Consider the following 17,709-nt stretch of genomic DNA (forward strand, 5'->3'; position numbering starts at 1 on the left):
TTGACCCCAGTACTCTTTCCTGCCATGGCAGGGGGTCGGGCTAGATGATCTGCTCAGGTCCCTTCCGACCCTAGAAACTATGAAACTATCTCCCTAATTGCCTCTCAGCTACAGACAGCACCTGCCATCTCTCCCCTCTCCAGCGTGTCCTATCAGTCTCCCATAGCAGTGTCCCTCATCTTAAAAAGCCAGCTTAGCAGCATTCAGTGCTAACCTCAGTGTCTAACGCCTAGATTCAGTATGTAGCCCATGCAGAGCGCCCTGAAGGAATTTCGTCAAAAGGTGGTAAATGGCTAGATAGTATTAGCGAGGGTCTCAGAAGCATGGGTGAAGCAAAAACCCTCCTGCACTGTGGGTGTCTTGATCTCCCCCTCAAGAAACCTTACTTACCTGCCTGTGCCTGTTGGGCTGGGCCAGCTGCTAGCCAGGCACGACCCTCCCCTCTGCTACAGCAGCCTGTGGCTGGGTTGCACAGCAGTAGTGTTGGCAACACTTCTCAGGAGGGGCACGACCAATCTCAGGGGGTGCACATGCACCCACATGCACCCCCTATGCATTGCCAATGCTCAGAAGGGACGTTTTAACAAGTGAGCTAGCCCATTACCACTGTGCAATTGTTTAGATCTATTGGATGTCTAGTAATCTGATTCAGAGATAGATGCCAACAGCCCATAAATTCTACCCTCCATATTAGGCTACCTGCTATCATTAACAAAGGATGGGATAACCCTTTCTGAGGGCCACATGCATAAACACATGTCCATCTATCTGTACAAAATGCCAGTGTTAAAACATTGCCTTTCAGTTGTGTGACAGACATGAATTTCTTTCAAAGATATGAAATAGTCTGTAGGAAAGACAGGAGGGAAGAACTTCTTTTTCAGTGTAACATAGCCCTTTTTTGTACAGGTATCCTCTATAGTAAAACACACTTCTGTTACATCTCTGAACTGGAAAATGTGCTAAACTGAGAAATTGCCAGCGATGTATAGTTCTTCTTTGTTTTGTTTTGTTTTGTTTTGTTTATTTACTCATGAAAGGTTTTCAGTTATGTAAGTTCTCTAGTAAATTCAGATGCTTGTTAATTGGGTTGTTCAGATTTAATATTCACTATGCCCATATCTGGGAGATTAAATATTTAAATGTGTTCATGATCTGCTCTTATGAGTCAGATTCCTTAATTCTTTCCCTTTTGTTAGGGATGAATAATAGCATATAAACTATTTTGAAAGTTCACTTGCTCCATAGAGTTTCATATTTGCATATCTTTTCATGCCAAGAATTTAAATGTTCATGTTTTAAATAAGAGTAGGTGAATGTACAAAAAGACTTGGGACATATTGGATGCAAAAGACTTTGTCATATTGGATGCAATGCTCTACAATTAAAATTTGCTCTAACAAGCCTTTTCTTTGCACTCACTATGAGATATATTGGTTCATATTCTACAGTTCTCACTTGAGGAAAGTTTCACTAAAGTTATAGGACATTTTGCCTGAGTAATGAATGACTACAGGTTTTGGTCCAAGATGTGTAGCTTTATCATTACTGTAGCTGGGCATACACAACCACATTCTGTTCCCATTGAAGTCAATGGCAAAGCTCCCATTGGCTTCTGCTGTGTAAAATCAAATGCCTATAAATGTTACTTTGAAGGATAAAGGAGAGCCTGCTAATGGCAACATTCAGATTTGCCCTGTCTGTCTTTAAAAAATTACCTGTTGTAGTATGATGATGAGTTGCTATTCCAGGCCAGATAAATGCAGACCATAGTTTGTTAATAGACAACTTTACTCCTATGCGTGTTCAGTGACTATGCATTGTGCTTTCAAACCGGTGTTTCCTCGTAATAGCTTTTAGATATCTATAAAAATCTATATATCAAACTAAAATAGGCCCAGACCTAAGCTATAGATTAATCCTCAGCATTAATGGGAATTGGGTAATGGGATAATTTTGGAAGATGGCTCCCATATTTATAGTGAACCAATCCAAAAATCTAGGCCCCAGTATCCTAAGATGTGGCTGACTTATTAATCAAAACTTGGCATATTACTACCCAGGGCCTTTGTTGCTATCATTGACCATCTATTGCAGTGTCAAGACAACATAAGGAAACTGTAATTGAAAGGATTTATTCCTTTTACGTTGTCTATTGGGATACTGCTTAATAAGGCTTTTTAAATACATTCTTTCTGCTTTGTCAGTATTGGTCAGTAAACTGCTATACGTACTGTCTGACTGTTGTCACTGAAATAAACACAAGTATCCCAAGGAGATCAAGGGAAATATATGGTCCAATAAATGGTTGTTTAAAAACCAGCGGAGGCTGAAAATCTGTAGTCACATTATTCAGTTTACCAAATCTCCCCAGCTACAGAATATACATTTTCTTGTTAGGAGGAATGTCTGTGAATAGCTGTAAACTCACAGATGTTGCAGTGAGGCACAGCAACGGCTGATTTCATAAAAAGAGATATTTGGTGTGTTGTCATCTCTTCACTATAATCAACTCTTATTTCCCACTGAATCAGAGCTCATATTTGTGCTTTTCTTCCATCCTCTCATATATTTTGGCAACACTGATGCATTGGTGCCAGTCTGCAATACAATTGCATGAATTTACATGCAATTATATAAGTCCTGTGAAGAAATCAGAAAGAGAGATGCCCATAGGCAACACACCAGGAGAAAGCTAGGTTAATGCTTTTCATCAGTGTTTAAGCGAGCATGGCTCCAGCTTCTCTGATGATCCTTGAGAGTCGTATCAAGAGTTTGAGTACTTAGGAGTTTATTAGATGCATCCTGTTGCTGAATGAGTCCATATGCAAGACAAACATGTGAGATCAACCAGATCTGCCTCTTAATGTGCATGCTTTCTGTAGCACATAAACACTGTCTGTATGTTCAAAGGGTACGGATATCTTTATGCATATCTTAAAAGTGATTAATTTGGGGTAAGCCCTTTCCAACTTTGCTGGAATAAGCCATTTAAAAATTGAGACAGTAGCTTATTCTTCACAAATATTGCATAAAGTAAATTGCAGCTGAATACAAAGTACAGATGCAGAGCTAGAGACTCTCCTTCTGAGGTCTGCACTTCAACATTTGCCCATTTACAAAGGGATGGAGCCCAAAATGTCAGCAGTCCAGTATATCCTGTGGGTCTTTGTAACACTCTTTTTTACTTTAAGCCTAAGGTAGCTGTCATCAGCGTAGATCATATATTTTACATTGGTGTACATTAATCCTTTATTTTTTTGCACCTAAAGAATGCCCATGATAATTTATCAAAGACAGATTGTGGATGAGGAATTTGAGAAATGAAATAGACCTATGACAAAATTAGCTTTTTCTGAGTGGGTGAAAGAAAAGCCACATGCAGAGATGGATTGATATAGGCCCAAATCCTACAAATTGCTTCACATGAGATAACCACCCTCATTCCCTCCCTACTGACTTGGGTGTTTCTCTGAAGAGGTTCATAAAGTAACTTGCCATACTAGTAAGATATTTTCTCATCTTAATTGATAGCCATAGTACAGAGAAACAAAGCTCACCCCTTGACCTATTACAGAAACCATCAAGACAACTTCTGTAACAAAATTGAACTCTCAACCAGGCAAAAGTATTATTGTGGGTTATAAATTTAAAAGGGTGACTCCTTGCTTTTGATTCATGATTGTTAATCGTAAGTTTAAAGTTCTGATATGTTTCAGGGTGTTGAACCAAAAAAAAGTCACTTCCTGGGCACATGTACACATGTAACTGGTGCAGCTGAATAAACTCTGGTACAATTCGCACCAGAGTTTATTGCTCCCAGGCACAGTGTTTACACACGTGCCCAGGATTGCAGCATGTTGAGCTGAGGCAGCACAGCCTTGTCTGGCAGGTAGCCTGGGGATCAGCCTGCCAGCCTCGAACTGCTCCCCACTGGCTCAGTGGGCTGCAGAGGAGCTGGCTGGGGCATGAGGGTGATACAGTTTGGGGCTAGCCAGCAGGCAGCCCTTGCACTATAGCACCTTCATGCCCCAGCCAGCCCTGGTACATGTGTATTTTGCCCCTTCTACATGTGGATTTTGGTGCACTAAATAACTCTGCCATAGGATAGTACTTGTCTCGGGCAGTACTATCCTACAGTGGAGTTAATTAGTTCACTGCAGCCTAATAGCACCGTGCATGTAGATGGGGATTCTTTACTGTGGCGCTCAACTCTGCAGTAAAGCACATGTGTAGATGCACCCCTTGGGCTTGTCTACATGAGAAACAGTAATGCGCATTAGTATAATTTAGTGTACATTACGGGCGCATGTCTACACATGTGCACTCATAATGTGCATTAAAAATGGCAAAATTAAGTTAATCACACCTAAATTTCATACCTGCAAATACAGGTATCAAGTTTAGGTGTGATTAGTTAAAGCACATTAACACACACATAAATGCAACCCAGCAATAACTTTCTGCCCAGCCTCTCAGGGCACATGGCAGGGCTGAGGGACTTGACACTAACTTTAGTGCCAAAGGGTGCTTGTACACATGACAAACTTGGCCTTTAAAGCAGCTTAATTGCCCTTTTGCACTGCTTTAATGGCGTTGCTATTTACACGTTCGGCTTCATATTCCGCTTTAATTTCGTGATGATGTACATGTTCGGAGGTGTATTTTGCTTTAAATGACTTCGGTATGTAACAAGGTAAAACCCATCCAAGGTATTTTAGTTTGCTACATAACAAAGTGCAACAGTGCACAGAGCGCTGGAAGCCTAGACGTGCTTGGGAAAATTCAGGCTTGGAAGGCTTCCAGTGCCCCGTGTACCATCTCCGCCGCTTTCTCCCACCGCCAGCACACCCAGCCACCCCTCTGCTGCCTTCCCGCTCTGCCCCAGGGGAAAGCGAGCCCATTCCTGGGTGGTCCCAGGCAGCAGGAAGGTGGTGGGGACAGTGCCCGTTGCGCTGGAGCCTACCTGCCTCTCCTGTGGTGGGGGGGTGAACTGCCAGCAGGCCAAGCAGTCCCTGAGATGAGGGGAAGCCCCCTGGTTCTAACCTCCATTATAGTGGCACCCCCCCAAGCAACACTTTGCCCACTAGCACCTGACCCCGGCACCGCCACCGTGGAAGAAAGCAGGCCCTGCACAGCTCAGGGGCTGCGCGACCTGGAGCTCGTGCAGGCAGGATCAACTGAAGGGGGGACAGAAAAAGAAAAGCAGAAAGGAGCCTGATCCTTTTGTTTGTTTGTTGGTTTTTCTCCTGGAGCCTGCCTGAGCTGCACAGGGCCCGGAGCTTCCATCTGCGGTAGCAGCACCAGGACTGGGGGGGCCGTGACACACTGTGATGTCACGTAACATCACGGAAGTCCCTACATTGAAACAGTGGGTTTTTTCATAGATTTCGTAGATAATAGGGCTGGAAGGGACCTCGGAAGATCACTGAGTTCAGCCCTCTGCCCCAGGGGCAGGAAGTCAGCTAGGTCAAAGGATCCCAGCAAGATAGGAATTAGATGTTTTTTTAAAAGAGTCCAGAGTAGGTGCTTGCACCACCTCTGGAGGGAGTCTATTCCAGGCCCTGGGGGCTCAGACAGTAAAGAAGTTTTTCCTTATGTCCAGCCTAAAACAGTCTTGGAGGAATTGTGACCATTTGACTTTGACACCCCTTGGGGCACTCTGGAGGAGATCATGGTTCCCCCAGATTGTGATATACACCCCTTATATACTTATATAAGCCACCAGGTCACCCCTAAGTCTGAGCTTTTCCAGGCTGAAGAGTCCCATGGCTCTCAGCCTCTCATCAGGCCTGTTCTCTCTCTGATCAAGCATGTGGCTCTCCTCTGGACTCTCTCAAGCTTTTCCACATCCTTTTTAAACTGTGGAGCCCAGAATTGGGTGCAGTACTGCAGCTGCAGCCTCACCAAGGCCGAGTACAGCGGGAGGTTGACATCCTGAGGTTTGCTTGAGAAGCATCTATGGATGCAAGCCAGTGTTTTGTCTGCTTTACCAGCTGCGACTTCACATTGGTAGCTCATGTTTATCTTGTGGTCAATCATGACCCCAAGTCCCTTTCGGCTGTGGTGCTAGCATTCATAGCACTGCCAAGCCTATAAGCGTGATGCAGGGTTTTTTTCCCCCCGAGGTGGAGTACCTTGCATTTTTCTGTATTGAATGTCATCAGGTTTTTATCCGCCCACTGTCTAAGCCTGTCAGCACTGGCTCACCAGCCGATCCTCAGGTGTGAATGCTTTACCCCAATGTTTGGTGTCATCAGCAAACTTGGCCAGTCCACTTCTGACACCAATGTCCACATAGTTAATAAAGATGTTAAAGAGTACAGGCCCAAGGACGGAGCCTTGGGGGACACCACCAGTCACAGAGCGCCATGATGATTCACTTCCGTCAGTCACCACTCTCTGGGTCTGACCTCAGAGCCAATTCCCCAGCCATCAGACTGCGATGTAGCTGAGGCTGCAGTTGGCCAATTTTTGTATGAAGAGATCGTGGAACACCAGATCAAAGGCTTTTTTAATGTCCAGATATATGACATCAATCTCTTCTCTCTTGTCCAGATGATAAACAATGCAATTAAAACAACACAATTAAAAACCCACCAGTTAAAAACCCACCATTTCAATTTAGGGAGACCTAAACCCCCATCACATGTACAGGCACTCAAATATACTAACTTTAGTGCCAAGTCCCTGCCAAAAATCTACCAAAAATCTCTTAATGTTCATTAGCTTAATGCGCATTAAATTTAGTTGCACTTAAATGCAAGTGCATTTACCTTGTGGTGTAAACAAAGCCCCTTAAGCCAGTGTAATGTCTAGAGAAAGAACCTGCCTTTCTGGCAGGTTTTGAGGATACTTTTTAAATGGCATATATAAAAGTGTGTTTGTGACATATGATCCTGGGGGATGGATAATACTGGTACAGGGGTGAAAGATACATTTTTATTTCATGGCTCTGTAATATTAGCATCTTCATATATAAGTAGCTTAATACATGTTTGCTTTCTTTGTATTTAGCTCAGTATTGATAGCTACTGGGTGCGTCTACACATGCCTATTAAAGTGTAACAATAAGCTTCAGAGTTTATTGCTGCTGGGTGTGCATCTGCACATGCACCAGGAATTGCAGTGCAGTGACCTAAGTCGGAGCAGCCATGGCTGGCAGGTGGCCCAGGGGGTCAGCCTGCCAGCCCAGGGTTCCCACCTCCCTTACCCAGTGTGCTGCAGAGGGGCTGGCTGGAGCACAAGGGTACTTCAGTGTGGGGCTAGCTGGTAGGCAGTCCCCGCACGGAAGCACTCCCATGCCCCGGCCAGCTGGGGCAGCATCTACACATATACTGCTGCAGAGTTTTTTATTCTGCAGCAGGATAGTACTTGTATTTACAAGCACTATACTGCTGTGGAGTTAGATCAGTTTACTCCAGCCTTATAGAGGTACACATGTATATGTTGGGATGTTTACTGTGCAGTAAATTAGTCTACTGTAAACATCTTCTGTAGATGTGCCCAGTATTAATTTTATATTGCCATGCTGTGATGGGCTATCTCAATATTCTTTATCTTCTATGATGACAAATCTTGATTAGATAAGCCATATCATAATACTAAGAACCTAAGGTACTTATGGAACAAATACAAACACAAAAGTAAAAATGGGAGGGAAGATAAATGTACAAACAAATCTTTATTGGTATAAGGAGCTGTAGTACTGATTTTGTAGCTTTCTACTAACTCACTGTTTTTGAATAGTGTAGAAAGCTATCTAGTTGCCTCTGTTTTAATGATTTAACTATAGTCAGTCTTCACTAGATCTGAAAAAAGAGTAACCGTTACATTGTAGAAATTTGCTCTCATAATATGTGACCCTATCAGCATATAACACAAGCCTTCAGTGTCACCAGTCTTGGTGTTCAGAGGTGCTTGAAATGCTGTACTCAAGTCCTTAGCACTTGTGATAATCAGACCCATAACTCTTAGGTTTAATTGCCAATCGGTGTAAGATGCATTAATTATTTTAGACAGACACATGCAACATCCCCCATGCAAAACAAGCTTGATGTTATCTCACTCTTTCTGACCAGGCATGGGGGCAACTATTATATCTGAACATTAAAATTATACAAAAGGTTAAAAATGTTGAAACTACTATTTTCCATTTCATCCCATCTTTCTTGTGTCCCATGTCACACTATAACCACCAGTGGAATAAGAATCATATATCTCAGTAACATCTTGCTCTATAATATGACTTGAATTGTTTCCCACAGTAGTCAGAAAAGATGCAAGATAGAGAAGATATAAATAATTAGCTCAGGAGTCTGGAAATTACCCAGGGAAACTTCAGGGCAGATACGTTTAATTTACACTGGAGAGCAGAAGAATATAATCTCCATCGCTAATCTTTTCATATATAAAAAAATGAGACCCAGCTTCACGCCCCTTCGTTACACTGGCAAAATATTTCTGTGGGATCACTTGTATTAAGTGTCCATCATAGTTTCATAGCTTCATGACTTTGCAGTCTATTTCTAGCTCTCATTAACAGATACCAACAGCGGCTTGATTTTGGACTTTTGGGTCATTTTCAGCCTCATATCAATTATGTTGGAAAGAAAGTTTCTGTGAAGGCCAATTATCCGGCATTGTGCTATTTGCTAAGGTTGTTTTTGGGGGTTTTTTTGGGGTGGGGGGGTTGTTTTGTTATCTGTCCCTACTTCTGAGAAATGGTCTAGTTTGAAAAATGAAATCAAGTTATTCCTTATATGAGTGAGTAAAAAGGAACTCCACAGCTTTAAGTGTCCTGAAGATTTTATTTGTCAGATATAAAAATATATTACTTTGCAAGAAGAAAGTGCTTAAAAGTCAAGAGGGACATAGTCACCATATGGCACAAATCTTCTTTTCATGAAATTACCTGGCCAGATATCACATCTCTTGCTTCACCATGATAAATCGCATCCAAATTAAAAATATAGGACTCACGAAGCACTATTGATCCTTGTAGTAACAGAGTCTCACAGCTTGGTCATAGCAGAATGGCATTAGCATATTATTTAGAAGACAGGATGAGTTTAAGGGAAGACAAGCGCCCCTCCTACAAAATAGTACTCCACAGTGAAACTCTGATCCTAATTCTCATTACGCAGCATAAATTACATTTACAGTCCCCTTACTTCTTCCATATACTGCCAAAACAGTATAAAGGGATCTTGGTATAAATGAAAATCGGGTCATTTATTTTTAATCTTCAACTGAAAACTGATGCACATCATCACTTTATGGCATGGATTAAATCCAACTTTATAAGCAGGGCCAGCTTGTAGTTGAGGAAACTAAATCCTTTTCTGGTATCTGGAGAGTATCTGACCAGGTGTGGAAGCAATGATCAGTTGATAATGCCTGTTACATCAAAGTGACTGTAACTCTTAGACTTAGCAGAGGATGTTTAAGATTTCCCAAAACAAATACAGGTAGCACAGTAAGCAACGTGAAAGGCAACTGGTCAGTTAATTAGAGAAACTTCACATTTGTGGGATTTTTGTCCCTGAAAGGCAATCATAAGGTTGGATAAGTGCTCATTGCACAAGACTTTTTTGTCATCTCTCTACAATTGAGAGCCTATTTTGCATTTGAGCCAAACCGCACATTTCATATACTGCCAACCTTTCAGCACACAAGTTGACAAGCTGTGCTTACACAGAAGGTAGATAAGAATAAATTAAATTAGATCATTGGCTTTGTAGCAGATGGTGGGTTAATCCAGTTTACAAAATGAAATCTAAAAAAAAAAAATGCTGGTCTCTTCCTAACTCCTTACCTGAGTTTGCTGCAAATGTATAAGATACAAGTTACTTTATCTAGAATGTCAGTGTTTTAATGAAAAGTTGAACAAAATAGAGCAGTCCAATTGTTTACTCATTAGATGAAAAGCCAGAGCCGTGGCTTCAGGTGGTTTGAGTTATCTCAGTGGTGCAAACCAGCTAGAAAGCTGCCTTACAGAGCGCTCAAGGATTCCTACTGATAGAGGAAATTCCACAGGTGGGAGCAAGCCAGAATAGCTGCCCACTCTTTGGTGCCTTGGAAATGGTAAACTGGCAGGGGGATGGCGGTGGGCCAGACTTTAGAACCAGCGTCCTACTTTATACCTGACCAGTAAAACAATTTTTCAGCTAAAATAGCCAATTTAGCCAGCAGAGGGGGCGTAAATCAGGTTATGGAAATCTCCAAGCTACTGTAGTGACGACAGCTTGCTAGTCAAGCTGGCCAATAAGATAGCTCCTTGTGCGGCATAGATTTACCGTCTGAGTAGGCCTGGCTTGCCCTGGAGGGAGGGAGTGCAGAAGAAGCTTTCATGCATCTTTACCACAGCTTATCTTATACTATCCTCAGCTCCATTGACTGGAAACTGGGAGCTTAGCATCTGGACCAGTCTTTAATTAACCGTCTGTCATATTAGTGCAATACATTGCATTTCCCCTTTTGCACTTGAATCTCAAATTTCAGTAGGAGTTAAACTGGGCCTCGTAATCTATTAAATGGTATAGCTGAAGTTTGTACAGTAGAATAGCACGTCTACTGTAGCCCAAAATACCGTACAGAAGGCAAACACGGTATGGAGGCAAATGTGTTTGCTTGTTTCGAAATCACCTTTGCAGGAGCTATGTGTAAGCCCCCTGGGGAAGCAACGTAGCCCAAAGATAAAACAGTTATGGAGTTAAGTAGTAATACTATAAGGATGGAAGAATGGGGCTTCAAAAAATTGAGACAAGAGAAGTTTCCAGGTGAGATTTGTGACAGGCTAGAATATCGAGTAGACGGAAGAAAGTGAGGCTGGCTGTTCCCGTTTGCAAAAAAGGTACTTGTGCTAACAGCAGTGAGAACGTATGAAGAGGAAGAGAGGTAGCCAGTATTATGCTGGCAATGAGAAGTCAGGGCTTCAAACTGGTAACATTTTTTTCCAGTGTTTAGTAAAATTGAGTACATGCCTACTGTATGAAGATTTGTGCTCTCAAGATATTCAAAAGAGATTTATAAGCAAACGGCACTCAATCCCAATTGATAAAGATATCTCTGTCTACAATCTTGCATGCAGTGCAGTTTTATCAGGCATTTTGCATTGCGATTCTAGAGGAGCAAAGAGGTTTTTGTAGAATTTACATTTTTAACCAAGAGAAAAGAAGGATATTAATGGAAATGGTGAGGTGAGGCAAAGCACTGCATCTGTTAAATAGACATGTATTACTTCCTGTAGTAAACTTCTGAGAAATACTTCTCCCAGAATTAATGGCTTTCAGTGCTGCATGTAATCTGGTTATTACAAGAGTAATACTTAGATTTGAAGGTAATTTGTCAAAGAGCAGTAGTTCACACACATACCAACTTCTTGGTTAATGTAATGAAAATTGGATTTATTTTAAGATTGCAAGATAGCAATCTTTCTGTAATGATAGACGTCACTCAGTTTAATTCAAGGAGAACTTATTTTCTCAGCAATACACTTTGTTGTTCAAATATCCAGCCTTTCACATGAAGCCTGTCTAGTGGTATTACATGTAATCTCCCACAGGCTACAATACATGAGTCCAAGGCTGGCAACCACGATCATCTCTATAAGGCAGTTGCTGTTTTTCAGGAAGGAAACAGACTGTCAAACATATATACAAACAGTTCTGCTAGCTTGCCAAGCTCTGGCAAGAGCTACAAAAACAGCAGCACTTCTCCAGCCCAAAGGGAAGAGAAAGCAAGTGAGCTTGGGGAATTGGTGACAATGGCTGACAGAATGCTTAAGGTATTCAATGTAAAAAAGAAACGTGGAAGGAAAAAGGATACGTTGCACATCCAGGATACATTACCTTGTGACTTGCACCCTATAGCCTATGGTGATGGTAACACAGGAGGAAGTCATCAGGCTTATTAGTGAATGTATAGTTACTACCACTAGCACCAACTGCCTAGAAGTGGGTTTTTCATTCTGCAGGAGACACCTGGTAGATGTGAGGAAACAGCCATCAGAGCCTTTACGTGGAGAGTCTGATCGCACCATTACTGAGCTTACAAGTAAAAAATGCAGGACCTTTCTCTAGCTCCAGCTTCCTCTTAAGTCCCTTAGGGTCAACCCCTACCTCAACAGACTCCTGGTACATGCAGGTTTGTTCCTCCCCACCATCCCCTGCTGCTGAACATAACCAGAGACTGAATTCTGCTCCCCTATGACTTCTTTGGTCCAGGTGTCTCCCTGATCAGCCTCCTACCAGGTAATCAACCCCCTGCCAAGTGACATCATTAGCAAGGCAAGCTCCCCATCTGAAACCAGTTCTCCTTGGTAGGAGCTCGTTTATCACATAGAGCAATTATATTTCAGTGGTACACTTAGAGTCATCAAACCTCTGTTGTCAGTTCTGCCTTCTTGCACTATGGAGAGTAAGACCAGCACAAAGATGAAAAGGCAACAAGGAAGGGAAGGATAGGGCAAGGAAGGTAAAAGACTGCACATCCCAAATTGTATTGGCAGCCTGCTAAAGATAATTCCAACCCCACGCAGTATTCATAAATTGTACCGATTTTCCAATTCGTTAGTCTGTAAACCAGAAATCATTTTAGATGTATGTATAATAGTTGCATATTTTGAGATAAGAAAGCCAGATTCTAGTCTCTGTTAACATCAGTGGAAATCTGCATTAACTTCATTGACTTCATTAGACTTGTACCAATTTTCACTAAACTAAATGAAAAATGAATGCACTTCTGAGTTGGCATGTAGATTTAAATCTAGCCTAGGAATGCATTATGTTTTCTTGCCTTGTCAGGTAATTAAATGAGAACATGGAACATCATGTCTGCTGTGTATATATGAACAGTAAGATCTGATGCAAAGATTTGAAGTGTTCTTAGGAACTACATGATGTCTCCATAGATTTGTTGACTGGGTTATTCCATGTCCATGTAATGATTGTCATTTGAGCTTTCAGCAGACTTTACAGTCCTTCCCTATATTTCATCATGTTATACTTCTGGTGTGGTAGGAGGTAATGTCTACCTACACAAAGACCTTGTTTCTGTTGCATCATCTTCAGTTATTTCAAGGTTGAAGCCTAACTTGCGTAGTCTTCCAGTAGGGCCTAAACATATTAAGAGCATTTTCTTTATTGCCTGTTATATCTATCGCATCAGGGAACTGAGCAATGCCATTTGCATACATCCTCGAGCTGAGCCGGCACTGGAAACTACTGTGGTGCAGAGGAAACATGGCTGCTAACTACACCTTTTATGGGATACAGCTTGTTTCCTACTACAGCTTGGTTGCAGCCTGCCATGGCTGTGCCTCATCTTCATAATCACTTCGGGATGCCATGCACGCCTTGAAAAGCAGGAGGGGAGCAGTTCCTGATCTCCCTTGAGCTCCAAGATTGGGACCGTGCCCCACCACTTCGACAGTCTGGCAGCATCTGGTCAGAATTGACTTGGGAACACAGTAGGCTGAGTTTTGCTCAGTATTGGGTAGGAATAGGTGAATGGCTTAACTTTGTGGTAGTGTATTAATTCAGCACAGCTGTGAGCAATTTGTCAGTTGAAACTTGGGACTTAGCATTGGTGTGGCATTAGAATCTGCCAAGGCATTACCTTATTCATACAGCCATTATCCTTTGAATTGCAAGCATTTCCATTAACTGCTGGAGAAATTCATCAGCCTGCTTTGGCCAGTCTCCAAAGGAAAGTGTGAAAACTAATTAAACATCTAGTTTTAAGGTAGTATTATAAATTGCTTATTAGAGCACTTGGAATTCTGATTTATTCTAAACAGAAGCAAGTAATACCTGACTTTTGCAGAAAATGGTGACACAACCTTCTTTTTTAGTTTAATTAAAAGTGTTGTAGATTAGGAATCAATTAATCGGTCTTCATTTTTTGCAGCAGTACATTTGTTTGGCTTAACCTGGCAACTGCAGCCTGTTGAAGGGCAGTTGTATGAAAATGGAGTCAGCAAAGGGAACAGAGTGACCGAATCCATGGATACTACTTACTCGCCAATCGGAGGGAAGGTGTCTGATAAAACAGAAAAGAAAGGTATGTGTGAATTTGTAGGAATGAGGGAGGTTGACAATATTGAAACCTTAATACAGTTCAGGTTGCATATTTGTCACAGTTTGGCAATTTTTTAATCAAGGTTGTATCTCTTCAGCATAATTTGAAAGCAACTGTCAAGGGGCCGTGTTGTGCTATTGATTTCTTTATTTTTCTTTTTTTAGCACAACTCCCCACTGAAATCAGTGGATGGTCCCAGGTCATAAAGAGAGTGGTGCTCAAGTACGAAAATAGTTGCTCTCCTTTTGAAAAAAAACCAGTGATTAGAACCAGGTTTGGGAAACTTGGAACCATCTTGGGCAAAATAAGGAGCAACATGGTGTCCACTGTAAAAATATGTAAAGACAGAAGTCCTGCTACTCTCTTGGCCTCTTGGTGGTAGAGAGAAACCCCTTTTCATTATAGCCATAGGGCAGGAAAAAAAAACCAAGGATCAGAAAAGAGAAAAATCAAGAAAACTAGCTGGGGGGAAAGAGCATTTGAAGTGAGGAAAAGACTAGGAGGAAAAAAGTTAAAATAATTCTGAGAGCCCTGAAATGATTCAACAAAAATTGTCTGTCTTTCTGGGGAAGCAACAAGCAGTCTTTGTGTGCACAAAGTATCACTGTCTCCTCAATATGTGATGAGATGAGACATTGCTGCAGCAATCCTAACTGAAAGAATATTACACCCCAGGACAGGAGCCTTACAAATCAAAGTAGTGCAAGTGGAAAGAGATCGTATAAGAAAAATGAGCAATAAAAATATATAAAAGAAGGCAACGATGTTGTTGTTTGTTATTATTTTTTTCCCTTAGAATGGATTGATGGTGAGTTACAGTAAATACTGTAGACACAACTCTATTTGTGCCCTGATGCAATATGGGAAAGGGCCAAGGAACCTTAGACAGCTTATTCTCAACTATATTAAATCACTTTATCAATATACTTCAGATTTAACAAAAGCTTTTCTGAAGCATTTGGCTTCTAACAGGGGATTTATGGAAAGGGTTCACTGCATCAAAGGACAAGCTAAATTACAGAGTTACAAATCATGTTAGATGTTGGAGACTGTGTGCATGTGCATGTGCATGTCTCTAGGGCCTCACCGGGGTAGGTTAAACCCAATCCGCCCCGCGCTTTGCTCCGCAGGAGCTCCAGTGCATGGAGGGACTGTGGGTCCTGCTCCACCTCATAGGAGGGTGCATCCCCTGGATCCACTGCTCAGTACTGGGAGTTGGACTGATTTCCCATCTCCTTCTCTCTCAGCCCATTTGAGGTAGTTTGCAAGCTAAGGGGCACTAGTACTCCATGCACACTTGGAAGCACACAGGAGAACAGCTCTTTGGATCTCACCCGATTCATGCATGTGTTTTTGGTTTTGAGTTTTCTCCCCTGGTTTGACTTCTCGTCTTCATTTCCTGTCCTTCCAACCACCTCCCCCATCACACTGGGACCAGATCGCACCTGCCAGTGCTAAGGCAAGGGGAAGCAAGACTTCAGCACCTCAATGGCTCTCTGCTTAGTACTCAAGAGTTTCCTAGAATGAGGACGCCTTCCTTCTCAGGCTCTTTGATGCACCAGAGGCCCAAATTAGCAACTACAGACAGATAACATATATAGCGCATTACCATGGACGTGGGAAATGGCAGCATGAGCCACCCAAGGCACACTGGGGTGGCTGTTGCCTTAACTACATCAAAGCAGCAGGGTCCATTGGTGTAGATGCAGCTCTGCGAACAAGAGGAATTTTTCAGAGCTGTACCCCTCCCAAAACAACAGCAACTCCACCGCTGGGCAGGGCTGGGTCTGCACTGAAGGCTTTGCCAGCAGGGTTAATTTGGTCACTAGGTGTGACCCCAGCTCTGCCAGCAGATATTTGTACCATTGTCTCCATTACAATCTCCTTTATAAAAGAGCACAGGAGACATCAGGCAGCATACCTGGAAGCCTCTTGTTCAGCTATGTATCCCTACATCAGCAACTTTCATTTGGATGTAGAGAGTGCACAGCATAGGTCTTCCTGATAATGGATAAGGGGTGATATTTCCCCTCTAAACTTGAAGCCTAAAGAGAAGTTGCAGCGAAAGATAAGAACTGCCAGGCATTTGTGCTGTTCATGTACCCGCTCCATGTGGCAGTCCAAGAGAGCCTGACAGCCTTTGAAAGCATATATTTTAACTAATCTTTTAATGAAAATCAAATTTCCAAAGTGGCAAAGCAAGTTTAGAAGACATTTTGTAACATGCTGACCTGTGGCTATGAGTTAACATTTTAATACATGATTAAAAACCCAGACATCTTATTGATGCTGGTATTTACCAGGGGAGCACAAGGAGATTGATTGTTACAGGAATCAGTAATAATCAACCCATGAGTACTTTCTTGTGAAGATAATTGGCACCTTGCTGTTCAGGTTTTTACATTCTTGAAACCATAAGAGACCTGCGATTAAGAATCCGTCTTCTGCTTTTAGAATTACAAAACAGTATGTGCACAAAGAATCGTGGAGGATTAAAGCTGGTTAGTGAAATTTGGCGGTTGTACTAAGAAGAGTGTTTAGAAAACTATAAAATTTTAAATAGAATAATTTAACAAAAAGGATTTTGGTATGCACACAATACTCTGAGTCAAGGGCAGATCCAGGAGGGCTGCACCCGCTCTGATACCTGCTCCACCCAGACTTTACAACCAACTGCATGGGAGGGGCAGTGGCATTTCTATTTGGTCAGTGCTGAGAGAGTCAATTGACTTCATGGCTCATGAGCTTCTCCCTGATTCATGCTTATTTCTCTCCGCTGCCTGGGTTTAACGACCCTTTTCTGCGGTTTTCATGTTCCATTCTTCAAACTTCTGGAATTTGGCTGCCTATTGGTTATTCCTGGGAATGCCTGTTTAACAGCCCGGCAGACTCCTTGTACCTCTAGCTAAAAACTTTAACTCAGATGTGATAATATTAACTTAAGTGTAAAAATGACTGACAGTGAAGTATTGGATACACTGCCAAAATGGTTCAAGAAGGTCTGAATGAGGTGTATGTTTAACTGTAATGACGGCGGAACTAATGAGACAATATCTTGTGACTATTTTGATTATTTTTCCTAGTATTATTTTTTAATCTAATATATAATCTAGCAAATTAGTGCACATTCCAATAGTTATATTTGTTGTTTTTTTTATCCTAAACTGAATAATACAATTCTGGCTCCCTAGTATTAGTAGTAATGTGTCTGTTTTCCCTTTAACTGGAAAAAAAATTGTTGTGATGTATGTGAGGAGGTGCCACACCATTTCACTCCTTCCCCCCCTTCCTCCCCTTTTTCAAAATCCTGACCTGCTTATATTCTGAAGTGAGTCAGTGCCATTCAGGATATGTTTGGGCAGCAAGTCTCCCCATTTGCAAAGCTTTTTTTACTGAGTTTTTCTTCTTAACAGACTGGCTGACGGCAACATCCTGAGGGATAGTCAGCACGGGTTTGTTGCGGGTAGGTCTTGCTTGACCCATCTTATTTCCTTTTATGACCAGCTGACCTATCACCTGGACAAGGGAGAAGAGATTGATGTCATATATCTTGACTTCAAAAAAGCCTTTGATCTGGTATCCTATGATCATCTCTTGGCAAAACTGGCTAACTGTGGCCTCAGCCTC

At 42.0% G+C, this 17,709-nt stretch overlaps 1 protein-coding gene across 2 annotated transcripts in view; it reads left to right on the forward strand.

Annotated features, from left to right (window-relative positions):
• Window positions 1-17,709, forward strand: part of TENM1 (teneurin transmembrane protein 1) — a 490,026-nt gene that overhangs the window by 207,883 nt on the left and 264,434 nt on the right. For both annotated transcript variants that reach the window (XM_019521566.1, XM_019521567.1), the window contains one exon: window positions 13,912-14,064. In XM_019521566.1, coding sequence (XP_019377111.1) covers window positions 13,912-14,064 — 153 coding nt within the window. The remainder of the gene's footprint in view (window positions 1-13,911; window positions 14,065-17,709) is intronic.

Source organism: Gavialis gangeticus, unplaced genomic scaffold, assembly GCF_001723915.1.
Source record: "Gavialis gangeticus isolate Ggan-Ray unplaced genomic scaffold, GavGan_comp1, whole genome shotgun sequence".
NCBI lineage: Eukaryota > Metazoa > Chordata > Crocodylia > Gavialidae > Gavialis > Gavialis gangeticus.